Source organism: Hetaerina americana, unplaced genomic scaffold (assembly GCF_022747635.1).
Source record: "Hetaerina americana unplaced genomic scaffold, ioHetAmer1.1.p SCAF_2, whole genome shotgun sequence".
Taxonomy (NCBI): domain Eukaryota; kingdom Metazoa; phylum Arthropoda; class Insecta; order Odonata; family Calopterygidae; genus Hetaerina; species Hetaerina americana.
This window is the reverse complement of record NW_027286763.1, coordinates 1,797,717-1,822,606: the sequence shown is the minus strand read 5'-3', so window position 1 is coordinate 1,822,606 and position 24,890 is coordinate 1,797,717. Positions and strand designations below refer to the sequence as shown.

Below are 24,890 nucleotides of genomic sequence, written 5' to 3'. Positions count from 1 at the left end.
TTCTAAAATAACGTTGGTTTTGTAATCATTGAAGTGATATTTTTGTAGTTTATCTTCAATGCTATCGTATTTTTAGATTCTTGATGTTTCAGAGGTCCGAGGGTTAATCTTTCCCTTTAATTATATTTCGCATTGATTCTCGTGCATCTCTGCCAGTGATGAGATTACAATAAATGCTGTCCGCGTTCACATTATCATATCCCAAACGCAAAATTTAACATTTTTAAATCTTCATGTAATATTTTCTTAAAGATTTCTCTTCAATCCGGAAGAACTTACGTTTTCAGAGTTGAATAAAGTCGCTCAATCATCAAATCATTCCAGAAAAATTGGCTTTTAACAAAATTATTGGGGGGAGGGCAATTATTTATTAAGGTGCATTTATCAGATTTTGTAACTTCATAACGTTTAGCAGCATTCGATTGTTTACCGTTAGGTGAAATCATTCAAGTTGAAAATACGAGGTAGACTGAAAACTAATGCACACATCCTTGTAGACCACAAAAAAATCACCTTCAAAAGTTCTCTCGATGGCATGTGGAATTAATATTCTCCCTTAACACGTATGCGCAGATTTGAGTTTGTTACATTCATACAGTGTATTTTGAGAATCGGAAGTGCGGAGACGTGTTCTGGTGCCATGTCAACGCGGGTTAAACAGCGTGTTGTTATCGACAGCTGCCTTCACCTCATCGTCCGAGGTGTAATGATTACCCTTGAGGTGTCTCTTGATTTGAAGAAAAAAATAAAAATCGCAAAGCGTAGGATTGGGGGAATAAGGAGGGTTGCTCGCAGCATCCAATCGACGCTGTTTGTTCTCGCCTGTAAGACGGCGTGGTACCCATGGTCCACAGATTTTACGGTATGCCAATTGGTCAATATTGAAACCGACTTGTTCCTTGGATATTCCAATTTGGTTTGCGATACGCTTTTGAGTGATTCGCCGGTCATTTTGAAGCAAATATTCGACTAGTGTTTTATGTTTATTGTCTGTGGCAGTGATCGGACGTTCGCTGTATGCTTCATCTACAATTATGCCTTTTTTTAGGCTTGCAACCACGAAATTTTACCACCCATCGATTTACAGTAGAGCTATTAACAACATCATCACCATAAACAGCCTTTAAACGACGACGATCGATCTCAGTAGGAGTCACTTTTTTAGCAGTTAAAAATTCGATAACAGTACGCTATTTAACTTGCGTTGACGTAGCACTAGAACACGTCTCCATACTTACGCTTCTCAAAATACACTGAATGAATGTAACGACCTCAAACTTGCGCATGCGTGTTTAAGTGGAATGTTACTTCCACATGGCATCAGGATTGCTTCTGAAGGTCATTTTGTTTTTGGTCTACAAGCATTCGTTTTCAGCCTACTCTCGTAACATCTTCAGTTGCATTCAGAAATGTACAGAGGGAGTGGCAATTTTCTCAATATTTCACTCGAAAATTATATTTGATGGCAGTATGCCCTGTGTATCTAAAAGCATATAGGTATAAATGACGGGCATTGTGGCGCTCTCGCGTTCGTAGATGGCACTCGAGTGATTGACCGGTACTCTCACGCACTCGCTTTGTGGCTTCGATGAGTCGTTCGTCGGCCAGACTCCGAGATGAGGATTTTTTTAATTTTTTTTCGCTCGACACCTGAAACAAATTATATTGCCCATCCAATCTCGTTCGCCGACCTGCGTGCTCTGCGATGATTTATTTATTTTTTGACAGTCTCTAAGTCGCATTCGTTTGTGAAAGTCCCTGCTGGAGCTTGGCCTCGCCGCAACGAAGCCAAATGGTGATATTTGTATTTATGGGGGTGGTACGTGATTGGCCGTTTGGGAGAGAATTTCACGCGTTGAAATTCCGAGTGGAATAAAGGAAATCACGTAAAAATACAGGCGGCTGATGGAGATTCCCACCCCGAGGAAATATTTCCGAATTGAGACGCGAATGCAAGTTTTTCACGGTGGTGCCATTCCGGGGTTTTTGAGCCCGCAAAAATTCTGAGAAATATCAGGTGAACTTAAAATGGTTTGCAAACAATTCGCTTGTTTTCCACCTTCATCGACGGACCCAATAATCATTACCAATCGTCATAGACGTACCAATTTTTCTGGGATTATTTGATGATTGAGCGACTCAATTCAACTCTGAAAACATCAGTTCTTTCGGATTGAAGAGAAATCTTTAAGAAAATATTGCATCAAGATCAAAAAATGTTGACACTTGCGTTTGAGATATGATAATGTGAACGCGGACAGTATTTCTTTGCGCTCCCATCACTTGCAGGGATGCACGAAAATCAATGCGAGGTATAATTAAAGGGAAAGATTAAACCTCGGACCTCTGCAACATCAATAATATAAAAATGCGATAGTTTTGAAGATAAACTACAAAGGTATCACTTCAGTTATTACAAAACCAAAGTTATTTTAGAATTAGTTCCAATTATCAAGTCTAATTATGTAACTGGATTATCATTATTAATTTTATTTATTAAATGTGAAATTGTAGAAGTTAAGGAAGAAGATAATTTGAAAGGATCGAAGGACTTCTCCAGCATCTATCTGGCCGCCCGCATTCATCAAGTTACACCACTACGCCAATTGTTCCATTCACATCCATTTTTCGTTTTTCCCTTTTCACTTCAATTTTTCCCTTCATTCCGTTTTGATTTTCCGTGCATTCTAATTACCGAGTAAACAGGACTTCAACCCTCCACGTACTTTCCAGAATATGGGTGTCTATTTTTTGTAAAAGATAATGTGCTCAAAACTTTGATGCACTACAATATTTTGATTACTCGGCTAAATTTACCTTTTTTTCCTCATGTTTTTAAATATGTACATCTATATTATTTAAATGGCTTCTTATTGGAGGTGGATCCAAAAGTAACGGGAATTGGGCTGCGGTGGGGAGCGAGAGTGGGGGAAGCCTTTGTTCGGCCGGTCGTACGTCAGGTTTACGCCACCTGCGTCAGTATGCGCAGCGCCGTCGCTGTAAGTGGATCGGTCCGTTCGTGGGAGCTGTTTCAGTGAAATTACTCGTTTCATTTCGGCGAAAAACGTGATGGCGGATTATCAAGAGCAACGCGCTACAGTGAAATTTTGTTTCCTGTTGGGTAAATAGGCCGCGGAAACTATTGTAATGCTTATGGGGAAGCTACCCTAAGCAAAACCGGAGTCTATGAGTGGTTTACACGTTTTAAAAATGGTGAAATGCCAATTGAAGACCAACAACATTCAGGCCGCCCTTCAACTTCAAGAACTGACGAAAACGTCAACAAAATCAATACCCTCATTCGTGAAGACCGTTACAGAACCATTGATCAACTCTTTGAGATGTCTGGAGTGTCATGGAGTTCAATTCAGAGGATTCTATCTGAAGATTTGTATATGAAAAGGGTTTCAGCCAAATTTGTCCCCTGCCATCTCCCTAACGAGCAAAGGGAGCATCGAGTTCAGGCATGTTTTGAGCTTCAAGATCAGCTCGAAGAGGACCCTGATTATTTTCCAACGTGACTACTGCTGATGAATCATGGTGCTATGGATACGATCCTGAAACGAAGCAGCAATCAAGCCAATGGAAAACAGTTGGCTCTCCTCGTCCAAAAAAAGCTCGCCAAGTGAAATCAAAAATTAAGACAATGCTCATTTGTTTCTTCAATTGCAGAGGTATTGTGCACTTGGAGTTCGTTCCCCCGGGTCAAACTTTCAACCAGAAGTTTTACCTGGAGGTTTTGAAGAGATCGAGGGAGAGTATCCGGGAGAAAAGAGCAGATCTTTGGCACACAGGCGACTGACTGGTTCTTCCATCATGGCAACGCGCCGGCTCATACCGCCCTCTCCGTGGTGCAGTTTTTGACAAAAAACGGCATGAAATAGATTGTCCACCCCTACTCACCGGATTTAGGTCCCCGTGACTTCTTTTTGTCCCCCAGACTCAAAAGGGACATGAAAGGGAAGCGTTTTAATACTGTGGAGGAAGTAAAACAAAAATCGCCACAAGGCCTAAAGGACATCCCGATGAATGAATTTCAGAAATGTTTCGAACATTGGAAGTATCGTTTGGGGAAGCGCATTGTGGTCGATGGGGAATACTTTGAAGGTGAACAAGATTTAATGTAAATATATATTGAGAACTAAAGAATCTATAACTACACTCCTGTTACTTTTTGGGCTCCCCTCGTATACGACTACTTTCGCAAATGACGGTTGTCCCTGGTGATCATAATTGACTTGCAGTTTTGAGAAACTGACCCCTAGAAGCCAAGAAGCATTCTTCATTTAATGAATCCGGTGAAAATCTAAAAAAAGAGGACCCCTCAATCTCTCTCTCTCTCTCTTTCTCTCCCTGCCATTTCTCCAACAAGCGATTATATGCAGGGTGCGACGCTTAAATCCAGACAAATTTCAATTTGCAATTCCCGCCATATCATAGTTCCACTGGAGGTCACGATTGGCGTTCTTGAAAGCTATAGGCATCTAGTAAACAGTTGTCACCTCAAATGGCCGAGATGTTACGTACAAGTGCGGAGTACAATCGAAGAGGCGCTGTTATCGAAATAGTTCGCGCTGGGCGTTCGCCCAGTGAAATAGTTCAATTCTTCGCGTACCCCAAATCACCTGTTTATGATATTGTGGCTGCGTATAATGCTTCGGAGAAGTCTGGGGAAGGTTTTGCTAACCCGGCGAGGAAACGCTTAGGCGCTGATTTCTGAGGAATTTTTCAAAATTTTGCGGATTTGCAAATTTTGAAGAATGTCGTTAAACCGTGGATGGTAAATGTATCCTTGGGGAGACAATATGCCTGTCAACAGGACATTGCACCAGTTCATACGAGTCATATAGTCCAAAACTGGCTCTATGGTGACATTGATATGTTCCGTTGAAAAGGGGTTCCGGCCCCCGAATAGCCCGGACTTGAACTCCCCTCGACTCTTATTTTTGGAGCGTAGTCCAAAGAGCTACCAATAAGACGAGGCACCATAACGTCGCATATCTATGCGCCGCTAACGTAGAAGCATTCGCGTATATGGACAGCGCTGTTTTAGTTGAGTTTGTGCGATCGATCAGGACAAGATCGGAGGCGGTCATTGTAGCTGAACGGGATTACATTGAATATTGTTACTCTTGACCGATACCACTACTTGTTCGTGAAAGGATTTTCATTTGTATTTTTTTTAAATATATTTTTTTTCAAACAAAAGTTTCACTTGTCCGGATCGAACTGCCGTACCCTATATATAATTGATACTTTTAAAATTAAACTTTCATTACTTTTCAGCCTACCCTCGTGTATTCGTGCGATCGCAGTTTCTGTGCTCGGGATTTTATTTCAGTGGAATGGATTCCATCTCTCCCTTTTGATTGTTTCGCCATGTGATACTTTGAATGTGTTCGCTTTGCAGCCATCACGATAGGCGTCCGGATACTGGGTCCCGCGCTGGGCTTCATGCTGGGATCGCTCTGCACCCGCCTCTACACGCATCCCACCGTGGACCCCCTCATCCCTCCCACGGACCCCCGCTGGGTCGGAGCCTGGTGGTTGGGTGAGTGCCCTTCTTTGCTCCCGCTCTCTTGCTAATTCTAACCTACTTAAACCTACCAAAAATCAGCATGCATGAAATTCTTTCAAATGGGTAATGGGTTACTGATTTGAATCCATTGAAACTTCCTTTACATCGCCGAGCTACTTTCGAGTAAGGAGGCTGATGGATTGCTCTTGAGTGTGCAGATTCTTTCGAGAGATAAAGGGATTCCATGTTGTTCCAAATGCTTAGGCATTACCTTCACGCCTCAGTAATTATCATTATAATTGTCACCAAACGAATTATGGGATATAAATTGATGCGTATAAGCATATTATGTACTTTCGAATTTGGATTATGGGTTGAAACTTTGTATATAATATGAAATTATATGAATAAATTCGTAAATAAAATTAAAAATATAAAAATGGATTACAGTCCAAGTTGAAATTGTGTCGGACTAAGATGCGTAATTATGCAAACGTTCATATTTCCGGGTATTGTATCATATTCGGTGTGTAACCATAATTATTTTTGGTAAGCATCAAAAATACGTTAATTTGTCGGAATAAGTTTAGTATTAATAAAATTCACGATAAAAACGTAATTTAATTTCATGTGAAAAATACATTGTGGTTTTGGTTTTAAATGCTACACTTTGATTGATTATTGCAAAATTTCCATTTGCGGACTATGAAACTCGCTTTTACCACACACACACACAATCAAACTAAAATTACGATAAAAAGTACTCCTCTTCCCAGATGGTAATTAATATTTCTCCTTTATCTCCACAGGACTGATTCTCGTCTCGGCGCTTCTTATGCTAGCGTCTCTTGCCATGTTTTCTTTTCCGAGAAAACTGACGTCTCATATGTCACCAAAACTAGCCCCACCTCCGCAAACTGCCAAACAGAAGAATCCCAGCCTAAGAGGTACTTGAAGGAGGCATTTTTTTGATTGCATGTCATTACCTTTAACTTACTTTTATTTTTTTATTTTTTAGTTCAAGTGAGCATTTATATTTTTTAATAATTGGCGGGGATCGAGATGGTGCGGGGGCTAACGTACTGGCTTCCCACCCTGAGGGCGCGGGTTCAAATCCCGGCGGTGTTGAATATATTTCAGAGGTATCTCGATCCCTACTTGAGGTGCTTTGTGGAGGGTACTTTGAGTGAGTACGCCGTCCGTCGGATGGGACGTTAAACTGCGGACCTCTTGGCGCCTTTCGTAAAGAGTAGGCTAATGCCGACGCCGGGTTTCTCTCCACCCTTCATCCTTTCCTGTCCATCCCCTATGGCGCAAATGACCTTAGCTGTCGGTCGCCTCCCCTCAAAACTACTAATAATTGGCATTTAATTATTCAAAAAAGCTGTTCAAGTAATTTAGACCAGTAAACTTGGGCCAAATAGAAAATGTTTAAATGTTTACTTTTTATGAAATCTTCTCATCCCGCATGATAATCAATGGATAAAATAATTTATTCAAATATCCCTTCTATTGATCAGTGGGTGGAAATTTTTAATTTTTTTATCGGAGTAGATAATCAACATTCGTCCTTCATTACCGATGAATGAGTGGATCGGCATGGTGTGGTGGTTATCGTACAGGCTTGAGGTGCTTTGTGGAGGGTAATTTGAGTGAGTAAGACGTCCGTCGGATGGGACGTTAGACTGCGGACCCCTTGCTGCCTTTCGTTGAGAGTAGGCCAATGCCGACGCCGGGTTTTTCTCAGCCCTTTCTTTCCCATCCATTCCTTATGGTGCTCATGACCTTAGCTGTCGGTCGCCTCCCCTAAAAAAACTACAAAAAAATTCAGATAAATGATAATATCTCCTTGGTGTGCAAATGATATCCCAGAACTAGATACATTCCTGAAGGACTGAACTCTTTCAATGAATAACTAATTCTTAACGACGCCAAGGTTGAAGACGCCAACAATAATAATCGGGCTCAACTCCAGCGAAAACCTAAACCGAGCCACCAAAGTCTGTTCCGAAAAAGACTGGACTGGAGGTCCAGCAAAAAACTTATTTCAAGGCTTTTATTTCCAATGCAATCTCGCTTATCCTGAATTTTGGACGTTTCATGGATGACTGTTGTTTTCAAGAAATTGTTTGCAATTTATTTTACCTAATGATGTATTATAAAAATATGTGGTTGAAATTTGGCGCTAATGAGGTTTTTCCTCGTTCCAGACTTCCCCAAGGCGGTGAAGAGGTTGCTACGCAACGAAATATTAATGTTCCGGACGGCTAGTAGTGTTCTGCACATACTCCCCATCGCGGGCCTCTACACATTTCTTCCCAAGTACCTCGAGAGCCAGTTCCGTCTCGCCGCTCATTCAGCGAACATGATATCAGGTATTTTATGAACGACTTTGTCACATACTACTCCTCCCAATAAATGCGCGAACTGGTGCCATCTGGCGGCCATGACGCGACTGACTACAACCCCGCCCACTAGCGGCGCTAGTTGCCTGAGACCCAATGAGCCGTCTGTGCTTGGCGGATCGTCGAGCTGTGCGTATGGTGCCAGTTATGCTAGTTTCTGTGGTCCTTGATTTTACTGTTTGTCGAAATTGGAAATTGACGAAATCATAGAGCAACGAATCAACATCAAGTTTTTTGGTGAAGTGTGGTAAAAGTTATCAAGAAATTACTGAAATGTTGACGGCTGTTTATGTGGATGATGCTATTAAGAAAACCCCCGTTTTCAAGTGGATAGAGCGTTTTAAAGATGGCCGACAAGACACCAAGACGGATGATGGCGAAAGGCCGGGACGACATTCAACCACCTGTGTTGACGACAACATTGATCGTGTGCGGTCCCTTGTCCTTATCGTAAGTGCTGAGTCCTACATTACAGTTCTCAAGCGTTTGAGAGAATGCGCGCGACCAAATTTGACTCGAGGTGATGGACGGATCCTCCACACTATGACAATGCACCAATGCACATTCAGCATTGATTGTTCGCCAGTTTCCGGCGAATAATTCAATCGCCTTGATCCTTGATCATCCTCCTCATTCGCCATATCTCGTCCCCTGCGACTTTTTCATGCTCCCAAAATGCAAAAATGTGATGAGGGGACATCACTGAGAAGATGTGGACACAATAAAGCAAGAAACGACGAGGAAACTAAAAAGCCTAACTGCCAAGGGGACTTCCTTAAAGGGTGCTTTATTAACAGTGTATGAAAAGAAGAAGATGGAATAAGTGCATAGTCAACGAATGGAGAGTACTTTGAAGAAGGGGACAAAATCGATGTATAGACCAAATTTTGCAAAATAAAGTTTTTATGGCATCAGTTATTAATTGGACGGACTACGTAATTTCAGCGTCGAAAGGGCTACTATTGCAATGTCCATTTGTAAAGTATATTTTATGCCTAATTGCATCCCGAAGCAAAATAATCATCCCTGGGTCATTCGGGAAGAGTGATCGCCGTACGTAGTTGCTTCATCCCCCGTTCCCGGAAGGGTTCGACCGACATGTGGCGTTTTATGCTTAACTGCCATCGTTCATGTGATTTCATTGTGTTGAAATTAACTTTGATTGAGTGAGCCATAGTAAAAGGTGTTCCTGTATTTCTTGGGTGAAATATCTGTGCATGAGATGTGGGTTGAATATCAATCGTGGAAAAGGAGTAATAAGATTCCTTATATAAGAAGTCTAAATTCAGCATAAAGTAGCTGGGAATAAATCAGAGAAGGAGGAACAGTTCACCACTTGGGTCTGTTTTTGTTGAGTTAAATTGCTGCAGCAGGGAGATTAGGTAAAGAATTGCGTCAACAAAAGAAGTGTTCACGGAGATAGAGAGTCGTATAAATTAATCACTGGAACTCAAAGGGCGCGGAGAAGGGATTGATGGAGATTTTGCGATATGGAGTGTTGCGCTGTATGGTTCCGCAACCTGGTCTGTGATAAAGGAAAGAGAAGTGGAGTGTACATCGGTGACTTTCGAGAAGTGATATTTTTGGCGAGAAAGAAGTGTTTAAGCAACCCATGAATATGATTAATTGTTATTCTGGACCCTCCAGTGTCATCTATGAGTCCTATCCCAACCTAATATGATGTGGGTATTCAATTGTGCGCATATGTATGGTTAAACTATGAGCGAAAAGAAACATTTGTCTATAATTTAAACTCTACGTAAAAATGGAAAAAAAGATCTTCAATCGATGCCTTTAAAACTGGTTGATGGAGAGTTTGTAACATTGAATTGAATTGATTGACAGTTATTGACTTGACTAGTGAAACGGACAGTGCACGGCTTCTCTAAAGTCTTCCAATTCTACTTCAGGTTTGGTTGCTTTACTACGACTCAATTTTGTTATGGATTGTAATAGCGGCGTTGGTCGCTGTTGCCGTTTGTGATGCTTATTGAAATGAAATGAAGTAATTGACTTTGTAATTCCCCACACTTAATTTGAAAACACGACCCAGGTTTCGACGTTGAACGTAGAAACCTGGGTCGTGTTTTTAAATAAAGTGTGTGGAATTACAAAGTCAATTACTTCATTTCATTTCAATATTTTATGCTTATTCCATAAATTTATGCCGGAGACGACAAATTTCATTTGGGATCCTGTTCCTCTTGATAGTGCCTTATGGCTTTTATTCCAAATTCATTCGAAATCTCGCTGATCAAACTTGCCGAAATCAACTCAAGATTCCGATCCATGAAATTTAGAGCTTAATGTCGCAATGAAACGCGAAGCCGGCGATCGAGATAAAATTTGGATAGTCTGCATCAAATGAAGCTTAGAATGCTGCGTGGCATTTGATTAAATTAAAAGATCATTATTAAATTCTTTGTCTCTGATTTCTGAGGTTGCTACCCTGGGGGTCGTGGTAAGAACAGTGGTCGCTCTACTTAAACGAGATCGTTTGGGATTTTTCAGGGCCGCTTTGTTTTCTCAAGAGTTCGACTGGCTCTTCTGGAAGATGCATTCATGAGAAATTTTATGGGTTACATTCTTTGAAATGTGTGTACAGCAGTGCGCCACCACAGGGAATACAATTTAACAAATTCCAGAGCAAATCCATAGTTTGGCAATAAATAGATCAATTTGAAAAAGCGTGAATCGTGAGGGTGCAGCGAATAAGTAATGGCGCGTCAATTGCATTCTCGTGAATTACAAAAATCATGAAATTATATTCGAATTTAAAATATTTGGGAAATTAATTTTCGATATTCTTTAAGAGTTTTTTTTAACGATGTGAAATTGCAATGTTAAAAACGTGTAACCACAACATTTCAATCTAAGTTTGAAGTAATTCACGAAAGTTCATGTGTGGTAGAATGTCATCAGAGTGTCGTCGATATAATATCGACGAAGCAATTCAAAATATGTATGAAATGAGAAATAATAACTTGTAAAAAAATTAAGATAACCGGATAAGAAGAGGGTAAGATAATGAAGATAAGTCGAGTAAGTTTTTACCCGAAGTTCGGTCCAATTCAAACGATGTTGAGCAATATTGGGGTGGTAAAAGCGGCGCCAAATGACGTCTAATTCCGGGTTTGGATTGGCGATTTCCGGTTGGGTGACCAGGGAAACCAACCGCACAAGTTCAGTCCTAGGCACATAAAAGTATCGTTAATCCGAAAATTCTGAAGCCAGAGCTACCGAATTACATAACAATTTGAACTAATACGAATAATGTGAAGCGTGTTTCAAAAGTTAAACACTGATTCCTCTAATCCTTATAATTATATATGTTTTTTCGGAAATATTATCTCCAAAATGAAAAAAAGTTGTCCCACTCCATGGCCATAATTGAACGAAACTTAAACCGAAGCGATAACGTTTATAATGATTTTGACCTAGAATAAGTACAGAATTTTTCTGGCATTCATTTAGCATCTTATATTCACTAATGGTTAAATTATATGCGTGACTCAATTCCATATGGTGGGTGGGTATATGATATCCTTAACGAAATCTATAAAAAAACATCGATGGCACGTCTTCTTTATTTAAGTTACATCCCAGTGTATCGCGAAGTGTTTTCGGCGACATCCCCCCGAAGCGGCGAATGTTTCATAGTCGTAGATATCGAATGCTTACTCATCAAGCGATGCTCACGAAAATAATCAATTATGTTTTCCATTCGATTGAGTGATTTTTATATACGCACGCGTGTGATTCGGGATAAAAGAGGTAACGGGAGAAGTTAATCAAGGGAAAAAATTCTGTTTTTGAAATGTTATCGATCCAATTTGAAGTGCTATCCATTTCAAACGAAAATCTTAATTTCTTTTTTTTCACGGATGCAGCCTTTTTCGCGTGAACGATTAATCTTACTTTAGAAAATCTGTGAAAAATACCAAGTTTTTAAGATTGATATCCATTGCTTTTACTTAGTGGCGAGTGAAATCTTCTGTATCCACCATATTTCCTCGTTTCTTGTTTGCGTTGGGTTTATCGCTTCCGCAGGCGTTTCATCCGTCAATTTTTCAATGAAAAGATGTGACTCTTCCCTTTGTGTGTACATGCACTTGTGTCACCATAGAGATTTGACCCATGCTCGGATGAGAGAGCGAACGAAAACAAGGAGCGGCCGTTTGTTCGGGGGAATTGCAGAGTTAAACTCCCTCGTCCCAAGGAAGTCCGACACCGACAACTGGTGAAATTTATGAAGAATGAAGACGTCTTGGTCTGCACCTGTCGCGCTGATCGCCAGGGGCGGTCGAATTTGAAACAACATGGAGCGCAGCTCGGGGCAAGATGGGAGAGAGAGCCAAGGGAGGAAGGCGGTGCCAGACGAGGCGGAGAAAAGATCGCAACCCATGCAATGGCTGTTCTTTGTGCCCTCATGGAGAGAGTGTGATAGGTGCGCTTGAAGAAGAAGTCGCCTGTTATCCGACGACGACTCCGAATCAAATACGAAACTCCCATCAGAATTAATGACCAAACAGCAGCATTTTTCCCACCAGTTATTATTTCATTGCGGACCAGGTTTCGATGCATCACGTCATCTCCAGGTCCCTGAATCGGAAAAGTGCTGCTATTTGGTGATGAATATGTACTTTCCAATTCCATCAAATCACGCCTGTAACATCGCAATTCATCCCCACCGGAAAGTCACGAGGGATTGCCGGTCCTTTCATGGAACAGAAAGAACGTTCCGATTCTCCACTACTTGCAGATATTATTGTAAAAAGTAATTGTCGTGTGTTAATGGCAAAGAGGCGCTCCAGACCTGGGGTACGTTATGCGTTTATGAGCAGATGGACAATTAAGGATTGGAGCGTTACGATAGACGTTCGGTCGTCTGTCCGAATATAAAGCAGAAGATCCTCGAACCTATTTTCGATTATGCAAAATACTTATTCAGTGTTTGAAAAAATAATTTTCAGAGGAGAAGATCCACCAGAAGACGTGGGTGGCGCCGATAGAAAGTACAAGTCCGGATCAAATCCCTAGCAGTGGACGAGAGTGAATTCCACGATACCTGTTGGAAGGCATTGAGCTACTGCCGCATTAATCTCCCAAGAAGATGCAGACTCTTTTCGACGAATTTCACGTAACCGCATTCTTCCCGGATCAAATACGGAAGGGAGAATAGTCCTTCCTGGAGAATCAGTGGAGGTAATCGATATAGGAGTACAAGGAAGGAGAGAAGCGCGGGTAACCTGCTAGTCTATTCTTCAAAAGGCACCGAGGAGTTTCACCATCTTGTCTCCTCACCCCTTGGGTCAAACTTGGAAGAAGCTTCATGCAGCATCCGAAAGGGAAGAATAAGATAAAATATGGACCATCCAAGCCTGAACCTAACCAAGACCATCAATATCCAAGTTGAGCATAATGAAATTCAGTCACCATATATATTTAGGGTTACTTGGGGGATAAACCAACACCTTTTGGTGATTGGCACTACTGCCATTGGAGAGCTTAGCCAGGGATTAGTCAGGGTGGGGAGTTGAAGGCCATGCTTACCTTTGCGGAGTCAAGAACTGTTTGGATCTTCCTTTATCTGGCTCTGATGTATTGAAAAAATTCAGGGAATCATCAGGCTTCTAGCGGAGAATGCCCCCTCTTAAGCTATGCCTCTGACATCTGCACCTGAATTGAAAACTGTGCAACAAAGGTTAAATTAAATAGATAAATATTGATCAACCATAGAACTCTTCAAAGCATTGCTATCTGTAGTGAACATCACGATAAAGAGACTCAAAGGTGTGGAAAAAGGGTAATGGAGATTTTTTTCACTCAATTTGGCATATGTTCAATGGTAAGTCATCTTAAAGGCACCCATCCCAAGTACAAATTTTACTTTATGCTTCCTTGTTGATTTGATATCATCCGATAAGCCCATTTTGATTGGTGTCTTGATTTGGCCAATCATCCAAATAAAATATGAATAAATCTCCTTTTTTCACGAAAATTTTTGATAACTATTGTGCAAGTGAGTGAGAGTATTTCTTTTTTCCACAGAAAAAATTTATGGTTGAAAAATCACAATGATTTTCCTTTGAAAGCGTTTAGTTAATCATATATTCTGCACACTTGCTAGCACTTCAATTAATCAGCTATGATTATCTATTCTCATTGTACTTCACTTAATGTACGATACAATTCCTCCTTGGTTAAATTTTTTATTGATCATACATAAAAAAAATGTAGTTTTAACTTATCTGTATTTATTAATATTTCTGCCCTTTAGTTAGTAAGAAATAATGAAATAGTTTTTATTTTTGGAAATTGTATGCAATTGATGTGTACCCATTTCCCAGTACAATTTGCACTTGAATTTCCAGGCATTGGTGGGATTCTCGTCATGGGTGTGGGCATCATCATCAGTGGTGTGTTCATCCTCAAGGTGAAACCCAATGCGAGGTTCATTGCAGCATGGATTGCCCTGACAGCTGTGATTTATGCATTAGGTAAGACACCTCTGGCTCTTTTTGAAATGCATTATTTTATTAATTGTTCCTTCTCCAGGCATTTGCCTTTAAATGTTTTGTAATTCTTGAAATGTATTTGCTATTGACTCCCAAATCCGGCATTGGTTGATGTTCACCCTTAAAATGGAAGTATATGGAAAAGTATACCTCTGTTCTGAAAATATGAAGTCCATTTCTGAAATAAAGATGGGGTTATTTTTCTTCTTTTAATAATGCCTGTTTTCATGAATGTACATTTAATACCATATCACAAATATAAGCCTTCTTAATAGTTACTAATGCTAAGGCCAAAAAGATTAGGCATATAATGAACAAAAAATGAGAAATTTTCATGTGTTGGTTGGTTGTACGTATGAGTACATACCTTTCAAAGGCACCACCCCCTTCTTTGGGGGCAGGAAGGAAAGAACTGAGTGGGTAGGGAGGCAATGGAGTGATGGCCATATTGAACAGCAGCATTGAGTGAAGGGCAAACCTAAAAAGCCAGGATGGAGGCCTTTGTAATCCCTCTGAATCATAATGGGTGAATCCCATTCTCATTTGAAGGCGCTTTCCAATCAGCCTGTGCAGATTTCTGCTCACCTTAACTCTTTTGAGTCACATTTGTGTGTGGTGATGATTGGAACAATCTGAGTTGAAATGCTTGCAAGGTAGAGGAAAGATAAAGGCTTGAAGTAATACAAGGATTTGTATTTTGTTACATTAATGGTGAAATATGAGAATTCAAGAAAGCTTTTTTTTTCGCCTTCAGATAGGATATCTAAATGCATGTTCACACTTTATTAAGGGACAGGAACATGCATTTTTCCCTCTGACACATTTGAGAAATGAAAGTACCTGGAATTCATTTGTACTTCATATCCTGTTGGAATTGCCTTTTTGCTAAGCAATATTCTTTAATTGGAATTATAACAATACCAGTATGAACAAAAGCACATTCACATAACTAATAAATTAATAGGGGGAACTACCAGAAGTTTGACGATCAATGATTTTAAATTAATTCACTGATGTAAACGGTATTTGCAGATTTTTGCCTTGTAGTAAAATGGTGTCCATAAAATCTACAAAACAGGCTATATTTATTTATATTTAAATGATTATTAAAATTTAAAACTATATATTTAAATGATTTTTTATTTTCACATGGAAATTCACATTCTTTTAATGGGCACATAAATACAATTATAGTTATTCAATGTTTGAATATAAAATCTGCCTAAATAACATGGGATAAAATAATAAATATGGGGTAACTAATCCACAATATCAAAATACCTTAACAATTTATGACACATGTTCCTACCTCGGTACTTAGAAAGACAACCTAAATTGTAAAGAATCTATTTCTAAAAAAATGATTTATTGTGATAGTAATTTTGTTTAATGGCCTTTATTTTTCTAATTAACTTACACATTGAGTAAAATCTTAAATATTGCCCATTACATTCATTCTAGCTATTGTATTAAAGATTCTATAGTTCTCAGAGTGGAAATTGTAATCTAGTTGACCTTGATGATATGGGAAAAAAATTTTGTCTTAAAGCTCCAATGAGTCAACTAAATTATTCACTAGTTTAAAAAGGTACTATTTGGCTGACATTGTGTTTCTTGAGAATGAAATTAGAGTAATTTAATAACTGCGTACTTCAAATCACTGCAATATGTGTTCTCCAATTAAATCTCTAATTTAAATTGGTGTATCTTAGAAATTTCTTTGGTTCTTGTTTGTTCATTTAAGCATGAACTTGATAATGTGTGACCAACAATGTTAAGCATTCCCAGCATGTTCAAAGAGAGACTTAACAAGAGAGAATGCTGCGAATTTTATTGCAAAGAAATTCTTAAGATCTTTTGTTGTGCTTGTTAGAAAAGTCGAAAATGTAATAGCTCTTGAATTAGCAGGGCGGCTTTGCAGTATAGAAGTCATTTTTTAATCCATGAGGACTCGATCGTCCTTTAAAATAATTTTCTATGCATGAAGACCAGTTCTATTTAAAATAGTATGTGTGGACAATTAGAACACTTGGAGTCAATTTGTGCTGACAAGATGCGATTGGGACGTGATGCAAGCAGTGCATTTTAGTCCATGATTGGAAACTGCCCAAGGTCTTATTTATTTATTATATTTGTATACAGTGTGCATTCCGAAAGTAATGCAATTGAATTTCCTGCTCCGCTCCTGTTGGTCAGAGTGGGATAGAACCACTTGGAGTAATTAGTGGGACGCTAAAATTTGCTGAAAAACCGGTCTTAGTGCTCTCCAAGCGGTAAAAGCGGCAGGACGTCAGTTATTGCAAACCTCTGCGCGCCGACCATGGCACGGAAAAAATTGAATCAACGATCGATCAAGCAACGTGAAACACGTTTACTAAGTTTTGTGTGCTAAACTGAAAAATCTCTTGGGGAGACTAATAAAATGATTAATGAGGCTCAATGGGGGGACTCTGCTCTGTCGTACTCACCAAGTATCGAGGCGGTTAAAAGGCCTTGAAGGAGGGCAGAGGGAAGAGGGCCACGACGAACAGCGCTCCGGGCGGCAATCAACCAGCAAAACCGACAACGATGTGGCCCGTGTTCGACAATTGTTGGACTCTGACGGTTGATTGAGTATCAAGATTGTTGCCAATGAACTGAAATTGTTGTCTACTGTTGTGTTTCGCATTGTTACTGAAGATTTAGCGACGAGGGAAGTGTGCGCCAAGCTCGTGCCCAAGGTGTTAGCCACAACGCGCTACGAGTCTGCGAGTGGCTGGCCAAACACTAGGTGCCAATGCACCCCCCCCACCTCCTATAGCCATGTCGTCGCCCCAGCAGACTTCTTTTTGTTCCCTATGGATTAAGGCTGCCCTGAACGGAACCCGTTTTAAATCCATAGAAGAGACCCCCAATCAGCCGTTACGAAGACCTTGCGAGAGGTCCCCAAGGACACCTCCCAGGGCACGCACCAATCAATAGAGGAAAGTGAAAAAAATCAATAGAGGCCCAAGGACAGTACTTTGATGAACTTTAAGTGTTAGTGCCAATCTGTTCAATCAATTTCTTTTTAAAAAATAATTGCATTATTTTTGGAACACACCGTGTACGTGTATATATGATGAAATAAATAAGATAAGTGCCATAAGACATGCTAGTAAAAATGTGCTGGCCTGTTTTAAATTCCATTTTCAAGTTATTTGCCCGTACAGTTTGTTGGATTGAGCAATGAGGATGCAATTCATTTAGTAGTCATTCAAATGTTTTACATTTCAATTAAAGGCTCACTTCCTCTGATTTCCAGGAATGGGTGTTCTGATGTTGATCGGCTGCCCCATGAATGACTTCGCTGGGTTAAAGCTTGAAAGTGGGTAAGTTATGTATCCTCATGATAAGTGTTTTCAGTTTTGCATTAACATGTAACAACAACCAAGAGTTCTGCATTACACACAGAGTGAATATTAAGCAAATAATGCAAATTCATTCAAAAAAGTATACAGTAAATCCTCAGTTTACATTATCCTGGATTATATTTTTCAATATGCATCCAGAGTAAGGGGTGAAGTATATAGCATATAGCATATATATATAGCATATATATATAGCATATATATATATATATATATATATATATATATATATATATATATATATATATGTATATATATATGTATAACATATTTATATATATATAACATATATATGTTTTATATATATACATATAACGTATAGCATATATATATATATATATATATATATATATATATATATATATATATATATATATATATATATATATATATGCTATATATATATGCTATATGTTATATGTGTATATATAAAACATATATATGTTATATATATATAAATATGTTATACATATATATATATATATATATATATATATATATATATATATATATATATATATATATATATATATATATATATATATATATATATATATATATATATATATATATATATATATATATACACACACACACACACACACGAGGGTCATCCGGAAAGTAGTACCCGTTCGTGAAATAAAGACACAAAAGTAAATATTAACAAACATAAAAAATTTTATTTGAAAGAGGATACTTTAAACTACTTCTCAACATAATCTCCAAGCAAATTAAGGCATTTGTCATAACGTGTGACAAGTTTCTGTATTCCTGCTGCATAGTCCTTCGCCGCCAGCTCATTGAGATACGCGAGGGACCCATCTTGCACAAATTTTTGCATAATGCAGATGGTGTTTAACAATTTCATGAACAATTGTTCGAGAAACATTGGGAAAATGCTCACAGATGTCATCAATTGTGACGCGCCGATCGTTCCTCACGAATTCGTCAACTGAGCTCACCAGTTGGTCTGTAATGACAGACGGTCTCCCCGAACGCTCATCGTCGTGTGTGTTCCCCCTCCCCATGTTGAAGTTGCGACACCACCGCCGAACAGACGACTCGTCCATTACATTGTCTCCATACACCTCCTTTAATTGGCGATGAATATCACATGGGCGAACGTTTCTTGCATTGAGGAATTTAATCACTGCCCTCACTTCACAACTGGCGGCGTTCTCAATTTTTTTAAACATTGTAAACAATCACAGAAACAACACAGGCAATGCTAGCGTCACGCAACTTGGCTCAGAGAAGGCAGACAAGCCACTGAAGCTATCTGACCTCGTCCAGCGGCTACTCGCGTCGTCAGCACTTCATGCGGCACGAACGGGTACTACTTTCCGGATGACCCTCGTGTGTATATATATATATACACATATATATATATATGCTATATGTTTTATATATATATATATATATATATATATATATATATATATATATATATATATATATATATATATATATATATACACACACACATATACATTTATCAACATATTATGTGGTTATATACATAGACTTATTTTTGGACAGAAAAGACAGAAGGAAGAAAAAACGCTACTACCTACAAATTCAATTGTCTCTAATGGGACCGTTGCAAAAGTAAAGGATGATTTAATTGATGTTCAATATACATTTTTTGACTGGTCATTGATCTTAAGTGTTTTTTTACAGGTCAAATGTAAAATTTGAACAACTGTGTAACAACACTTGCCACTGTGATATGGTCCCATTCAGTCCCATCTGTGGTTATGACGGAAAAACTTATTACTCATCTTGCCATGCTGGCTGCAGGAACCATACGTTTGTAGATGGGAAGTACATTGAGGTACGTTAATATGTATTTTTCATAATTCTTTAATAGATTTCTAATATTTTTTATGAAAATAAATTCCTAATTTCTTTTCCTGTCAGACAAAGCCTCTCTTCTTGTGGCAGTTTCCTGGATCACAGTGATCACGGTTCAGCTCTTATGCCTCTTCTTTTGTCGTCAGGGCATTGAAGTTAAGAATGGAATTTCAGCCTTGATCACTGAGCCAAAATTTTTTGTTTCACATTGAGAGAGAGAGGCTTTATCTATCAATATAGTTCCTATGACAGGCAGTTAAGGTAAGGAATATACAGACATGTCTCACTGAATGGCCATTCAATCTTATGTCAATTCAAAATCCCCCAATATTCATTTGATGGCATTCCTTGTTTCATTTTAACTATAATGTAAAGTAAGCAAATCCCTCAAATGACATTATGACCCATCACAGGCAACTATCTAGTTATGAATCAATACTTGGCTACTCTGAAATTTTACTTTTATTTAATTGATGATTTGTAGCAATTTTAAGTTAATATATGTGGTTTTTAATTGACTGTTGAAATATACTTTTCAAATAAAAAAACCATATACACAGTAATCAACCAGAAGGTCGGTTTGGTAGGTGATGGTAGAGTTCACCCAGTACTAAGCCCTATACGGCGTGTGAAAATTCACACATCAGGGTATTAAGGGGGGCCAGTTCCTTAATACACTGTGTCGGTTATGGTTTCCCAGGAAGATCTGGTCCTCGATAAATCACATAGCTTGCGTGGAGCTGCAGGTGCCCAGAGTGCCTTGCCCGGGAATCGAACCCTGCACCCTCTGGTCAGTAGTCCAACGCTCTACCCCCTTGACTACCACAACCCACACATTTCAAATATGTACCTGCAATTTTATACAAACAGAATATGTACATTTTGTACTCATCTTCTGGGTGTTTACTGCTCTTTTCTGTTCTCTCTCCCATTTACTAGCCGCACATAGATTGCAGTTTTAAATACAGGCATATAGGTAATAATATTTTCATCTGTGAGTGAAAGCAAGTGTAATTAATGGATGGGAAATTAACCAAATACTTTCTTAATTATTTAATGAGAGTTACTGAGCAAGATTGAAACTAATTCTGTTTTATAGCTACTAAGAAAAATAGTCTTTTGACTAATTTCATTTTCTTCCCAGTATTCTGACTGTTTCTGCATGGATCAATCAAATGGAGGAGGAGGCTTGAATGGAACTCCAAGGGAAATGCTGACTGCCATTCAAGGATATTGTGATTTAGAGTGCTCCAATTTTGTGTGGTACATGCTGCTTTTCTCAGTATTTGTATTCATTCATTCCACTTCTGAAGTTGGTTCAATGCTACTCATACTTCGCTGTGTAGATCCTCAGGACAAGGCAATGGCATTGGGTCTCATCCAGTTTGCCATCGGTCTATTTGGTGAGTGCTAAGATTTTCTCATTTGAGGCTCAAAATCCAACCAACAACAGTTATCAACCTGTTTGTTATTTTCTTCTTTATTTTCATATGATGATTGAGGGTAAAGCTCACCTAATACTAAATCTAATGGTGCGTGAAATTCATCCACCAGAGCACAGGGGTTTATTTCCCTGTACTGCTAATAGTTTACCAGGAATATCTGGTACCTGTTAAATCACACAGCTTGGGAGAAGCTGAGGGTGCCCGGAGGCATTACCCAGAATTGAACCTGGACCCTTCAGTTAGTAGCCCAGTGCTCTAACTACTAGACTGCCACACCCTCAAAAATCTATAATTACATGTAATTAAGTTCCCAATATATTGCATCCCTTCACCCTGATCCAATGAATACCAGTGAATCTTCCACTCATGGCTGCTTTTTCATACATTTTGCATGCAGTTATCCAGCCTTACTACCCGTGACTCTGTTTATGATATATAGTATAATGGTATGGTAATATGGCTCACCTTCAATCATAGTAGCAATAGCATCTATGCTATCTGCTGCTATGTTTTTGTGCATGTGCAGTTACAATTTTTGTCGCTAAAAATTTGAGTCATTATAATGGTTGTCACTGAAAACTTGTGTTTTTTTGTCATGAAAGAATTCCACACTAGTTTAATAAGTTAACTTTCTTGACTAAGCTGTGACCATTGAGATTTTTCAAGGCTGTAATGCTTTAAACTCTTATAAAAATCTTCTTTAAAACTATATGTTGCAGTTCATTGTTATAATTTAGTGCAATACGTATAACAAAAATCTGAAATCAAACTGTGCAAAAAATGAGATGTTGTATAGTTAAATGCCATCCCTCTCCATGAAATTGAGTTTTATTTTCTACTGCCAACTCAGTCCACAGTCAACTTACAAAAGAAACGTGTGCATTACATCAATATCCTGTACTAAGTTTAACTGTATTAATGATTTGAAATATCACATTAGCAGGGTGCATATATCTTAAGGAAAATATGAAATCAAGTATGCGTGTTTTCGGCTAGCTATTAATTTTCTCTAGGAAATTTTGTATGTTCTACAAAACTGAAAATTTGAGATGCATGCTTATCTTTCATTTCTGAAGTTTGTTTAAATTATATAATCAATATTTTCTGTCCTTTTGAGATAAACATTGTTGCTCTTCCCTATTTGGAGCTATGTTATTTTAAGTTTTTCATTTACAGGTTTTCATTCTCTGTGATGCATTTAGTGATTGATAATCGTTTTTTCTCCTCCAATAGGGAATGTCCCTTGCCCAATTGTGTATGGTGCTGTGGTGGACTCTGCTTGCGTGGTATGGGAAATGGCATGCGGAGAACAAGGGGCCTGCTGGCTATACGATGTTGATGTTTTTCGGATGTTTTACCATGGTAGGTAATATTTTCATTTATCTTTTATTATTTCAGCCATAAGAAATTCTATTTCATGTAAGCACCATTTCCGTTAGACTTTTTATACTTCATACATTATGCTTGTTGTTTTGTGTTTCATGCAATTGATCTTTGTAAGTCTGTCTATGTGTTTATTAGTATTATTATCTGGTGCAGTAAATAAAGAAATGAGAAATGGAAAGAGTGAATGACTTGATATGACTTGACATCATCTGCACATGATGATATCGTAGTGCAGTTGTTCATTAATGAGTTAAGCGAGTAAATTATTTAGGTATAGCAGGGCAAACTTTTCTAATGGATTAAGTGGAATTTGCTGCAATTAACCCAAGAGAGGAAGGAATTGTGGTAAGGAGGAGGAGGGGAAGGCATGTTAGAGTGATGGGAAAGTCTCTTGCTGAGTTCCAATGTTAATCTACCCATCAGATGGCCATATAAGTATATATCAATGTTTATTCATCAGTGGATTATCTCAGAAATTCGTCATCACTGCTGCTAAATCATTTCCGCAGTTATTCTCTCTAGGGTTGTCACTTCCCTCTTACACAATTTGAACAGTCTTTACTTTGATGAAGTGCATTGCTAATTTCATATTTATAAAAAGAATACTATGATAGTCTCACTTACAACTTTCCATCAGGACTTTTTCAATCACAAACACTAGAAACTGATTCCCATTACATTTCTCCTGTCGGTGTGACATGACATGAATTTTTGCCTTGTAATCTTTCTTTCCTCTTCAAGTGGGAGTTGATGAGTTGTTGTAGATCTGGTACATAAGCACAGACCACCTCTCTTCATGAATCACTTGCACCATGACGTTGTGCCAGAAAAATCAGCAATGTACTGATTGGCTTATTTTCTCACATAATTTAAAATCGTTTTTTTGAAAGAGTAATCCCATTTTTCCTGTGACTTATTATCCTCTTCTTAACTTGTCCGTCAAGCTTTGGTCATTTAGGAGTTCATGAACTTAAATTATTTTTTACTCATATCTGCATTTACTCAATCCACCTGCACCCTCTATTCTTGTATCATCTTCTCAGTCGGAGATTGGCCAAAATACCTTCCAGCTACCCTGCTTCTGTGTTCTGAAGCACAATTCATGACTTCAAGTTTGAATGCTGTCCTACATGACAATCTTCCCTCTTTAGATCCGGAGACACTAATATCATTTTAACTTTTTATGCAACACACATTTTCTGTTATTACAAGGTCTGCTAAAAATGTGACTGTTTGAATATATACTTCATTTTATTAGTTACCCTTTAATCATACTCATCGCCTTCAAAAACAGCCCTCATCTGCCAATAAAATGCTCCTAATGTTTTCCCATCTTTCCAATGCCGCCTGGAACACCTCTCTAAGGAAAGCCTTTAAGTGTGCAGTACAATTTTGGTGAATGTCTTCAATTGTTTCAAATCAGCATCCTTTCAATGTGGATTTCAACTTAGGAAAAATAGGAAAAAGTTCACTGGAGCTAGATCCGGAGAGTAGAGTGGCTGGAGGATCACTGATGTGCTGTTTTTGGCCAAAAACCCAGTGACAATCAATAATGTGTGCACTGGTGCATTGTAGAGATGAAAGCACCAAGACTTGTATTTCCACACTTGTGGTCACTTCCGCAAAATTGCGTGTCTTAACCTTCTCGTGACCTCTATACGGCGCTGCCCATTCACTCTTTGTCCTTTGGGGACATATTCATAATGAAGAATCCCTTCCTAATCAAAGGACCCCATCAACGTCACTTTCACATTCAATCATGGCAACCGAGCTTTTTTGGGTCATGGGGAATATGGCCCCTTCCATTGTGAAGACTGGGCTCTGGTTTCTATATCATAACCATAAACCCAGGTTTTGTCGCCTGTGATGATTGTTTTTAAGATCAGTCATGGTTTGAACAATCGAACAGTTCCTGGCTGATGTCAAGATGTTTTGCCTATGTTTATCCATTAACACTAGTGGCACATATTTGGATTCCACATGCTGCATGCCCAAAATTTCTGTCCAAATGGTGGGACAAGATCCAATACCAATGTTCCCCTGATAGTAACCTATGGTTTACAATCACTAAATCATTCAAACTGTTGACCTGGGCATCGTTTGTTGACGTCTATGATCATCCAATTCTTGGCTCTTCATCTGCCGACGTTTGTCCAGGCTGGAAGCGGTTGTACCAATGAAAACACTTGGCCTGACTCATAGGTTAATTGCTGAATGCCTCTTGAATCATTCCATAAGTTTCAGTTGCATTTTTCTACATCCACGTCTACATAATACCCCGCAAGCCACCGCAAGGGCGTGTGGTGGGAGATGTTAGGTCTAATATTTACATAATACCTGTAAAAAGGAACAAAACCACATGCCTAATCAACTAA

At 38.8% G+C, this 24,890-nt stretch overlaps 1 protein-coding gene across 1 annotated transcript in view; it reads left to right on the top strand.

The window, feature by feature from the left end:
* Positions 1–24,890, top strand: part of LOC139687451 (solute carrier organic anion transporter family member 74D-like) — a 127,363-nt gene that overhangs the window by 91,383 nt on the left and 11,090 nt on the right. Inside the window, exons 5-12 of the mRNA XM_071584613.1 lie at positions 5,411–5,551; positions 6,328–6,465; positions 7,729–7,893; positions 14,298–14,423; positions 17,725–17,791; positions 19,511–19,664; positions 20,829–21,087; positions 22,363–22,491. Of these exons, the coding sequence (XP_071440714.1) occupies positions 5,411–5,551; positions 6,328–6,465; positions 7,729–7,893; positions 14,298–14,423; positions 17,725–17,791; positions 19,511–19,664; positions 20,829–21,087; positions 22,363–22,491 (1,179 nt within the window). The remainder of the gene's footprint in view (positions 1–5,410; positions 5,552–6,327; positions 6,466–7,728; positions 7,894–14,297; positions 14,424–17,724; positions 17,792–19,510; positions 19,665–20,828; positions 21,088–22,362; positions 22,492–24,890) is intronic.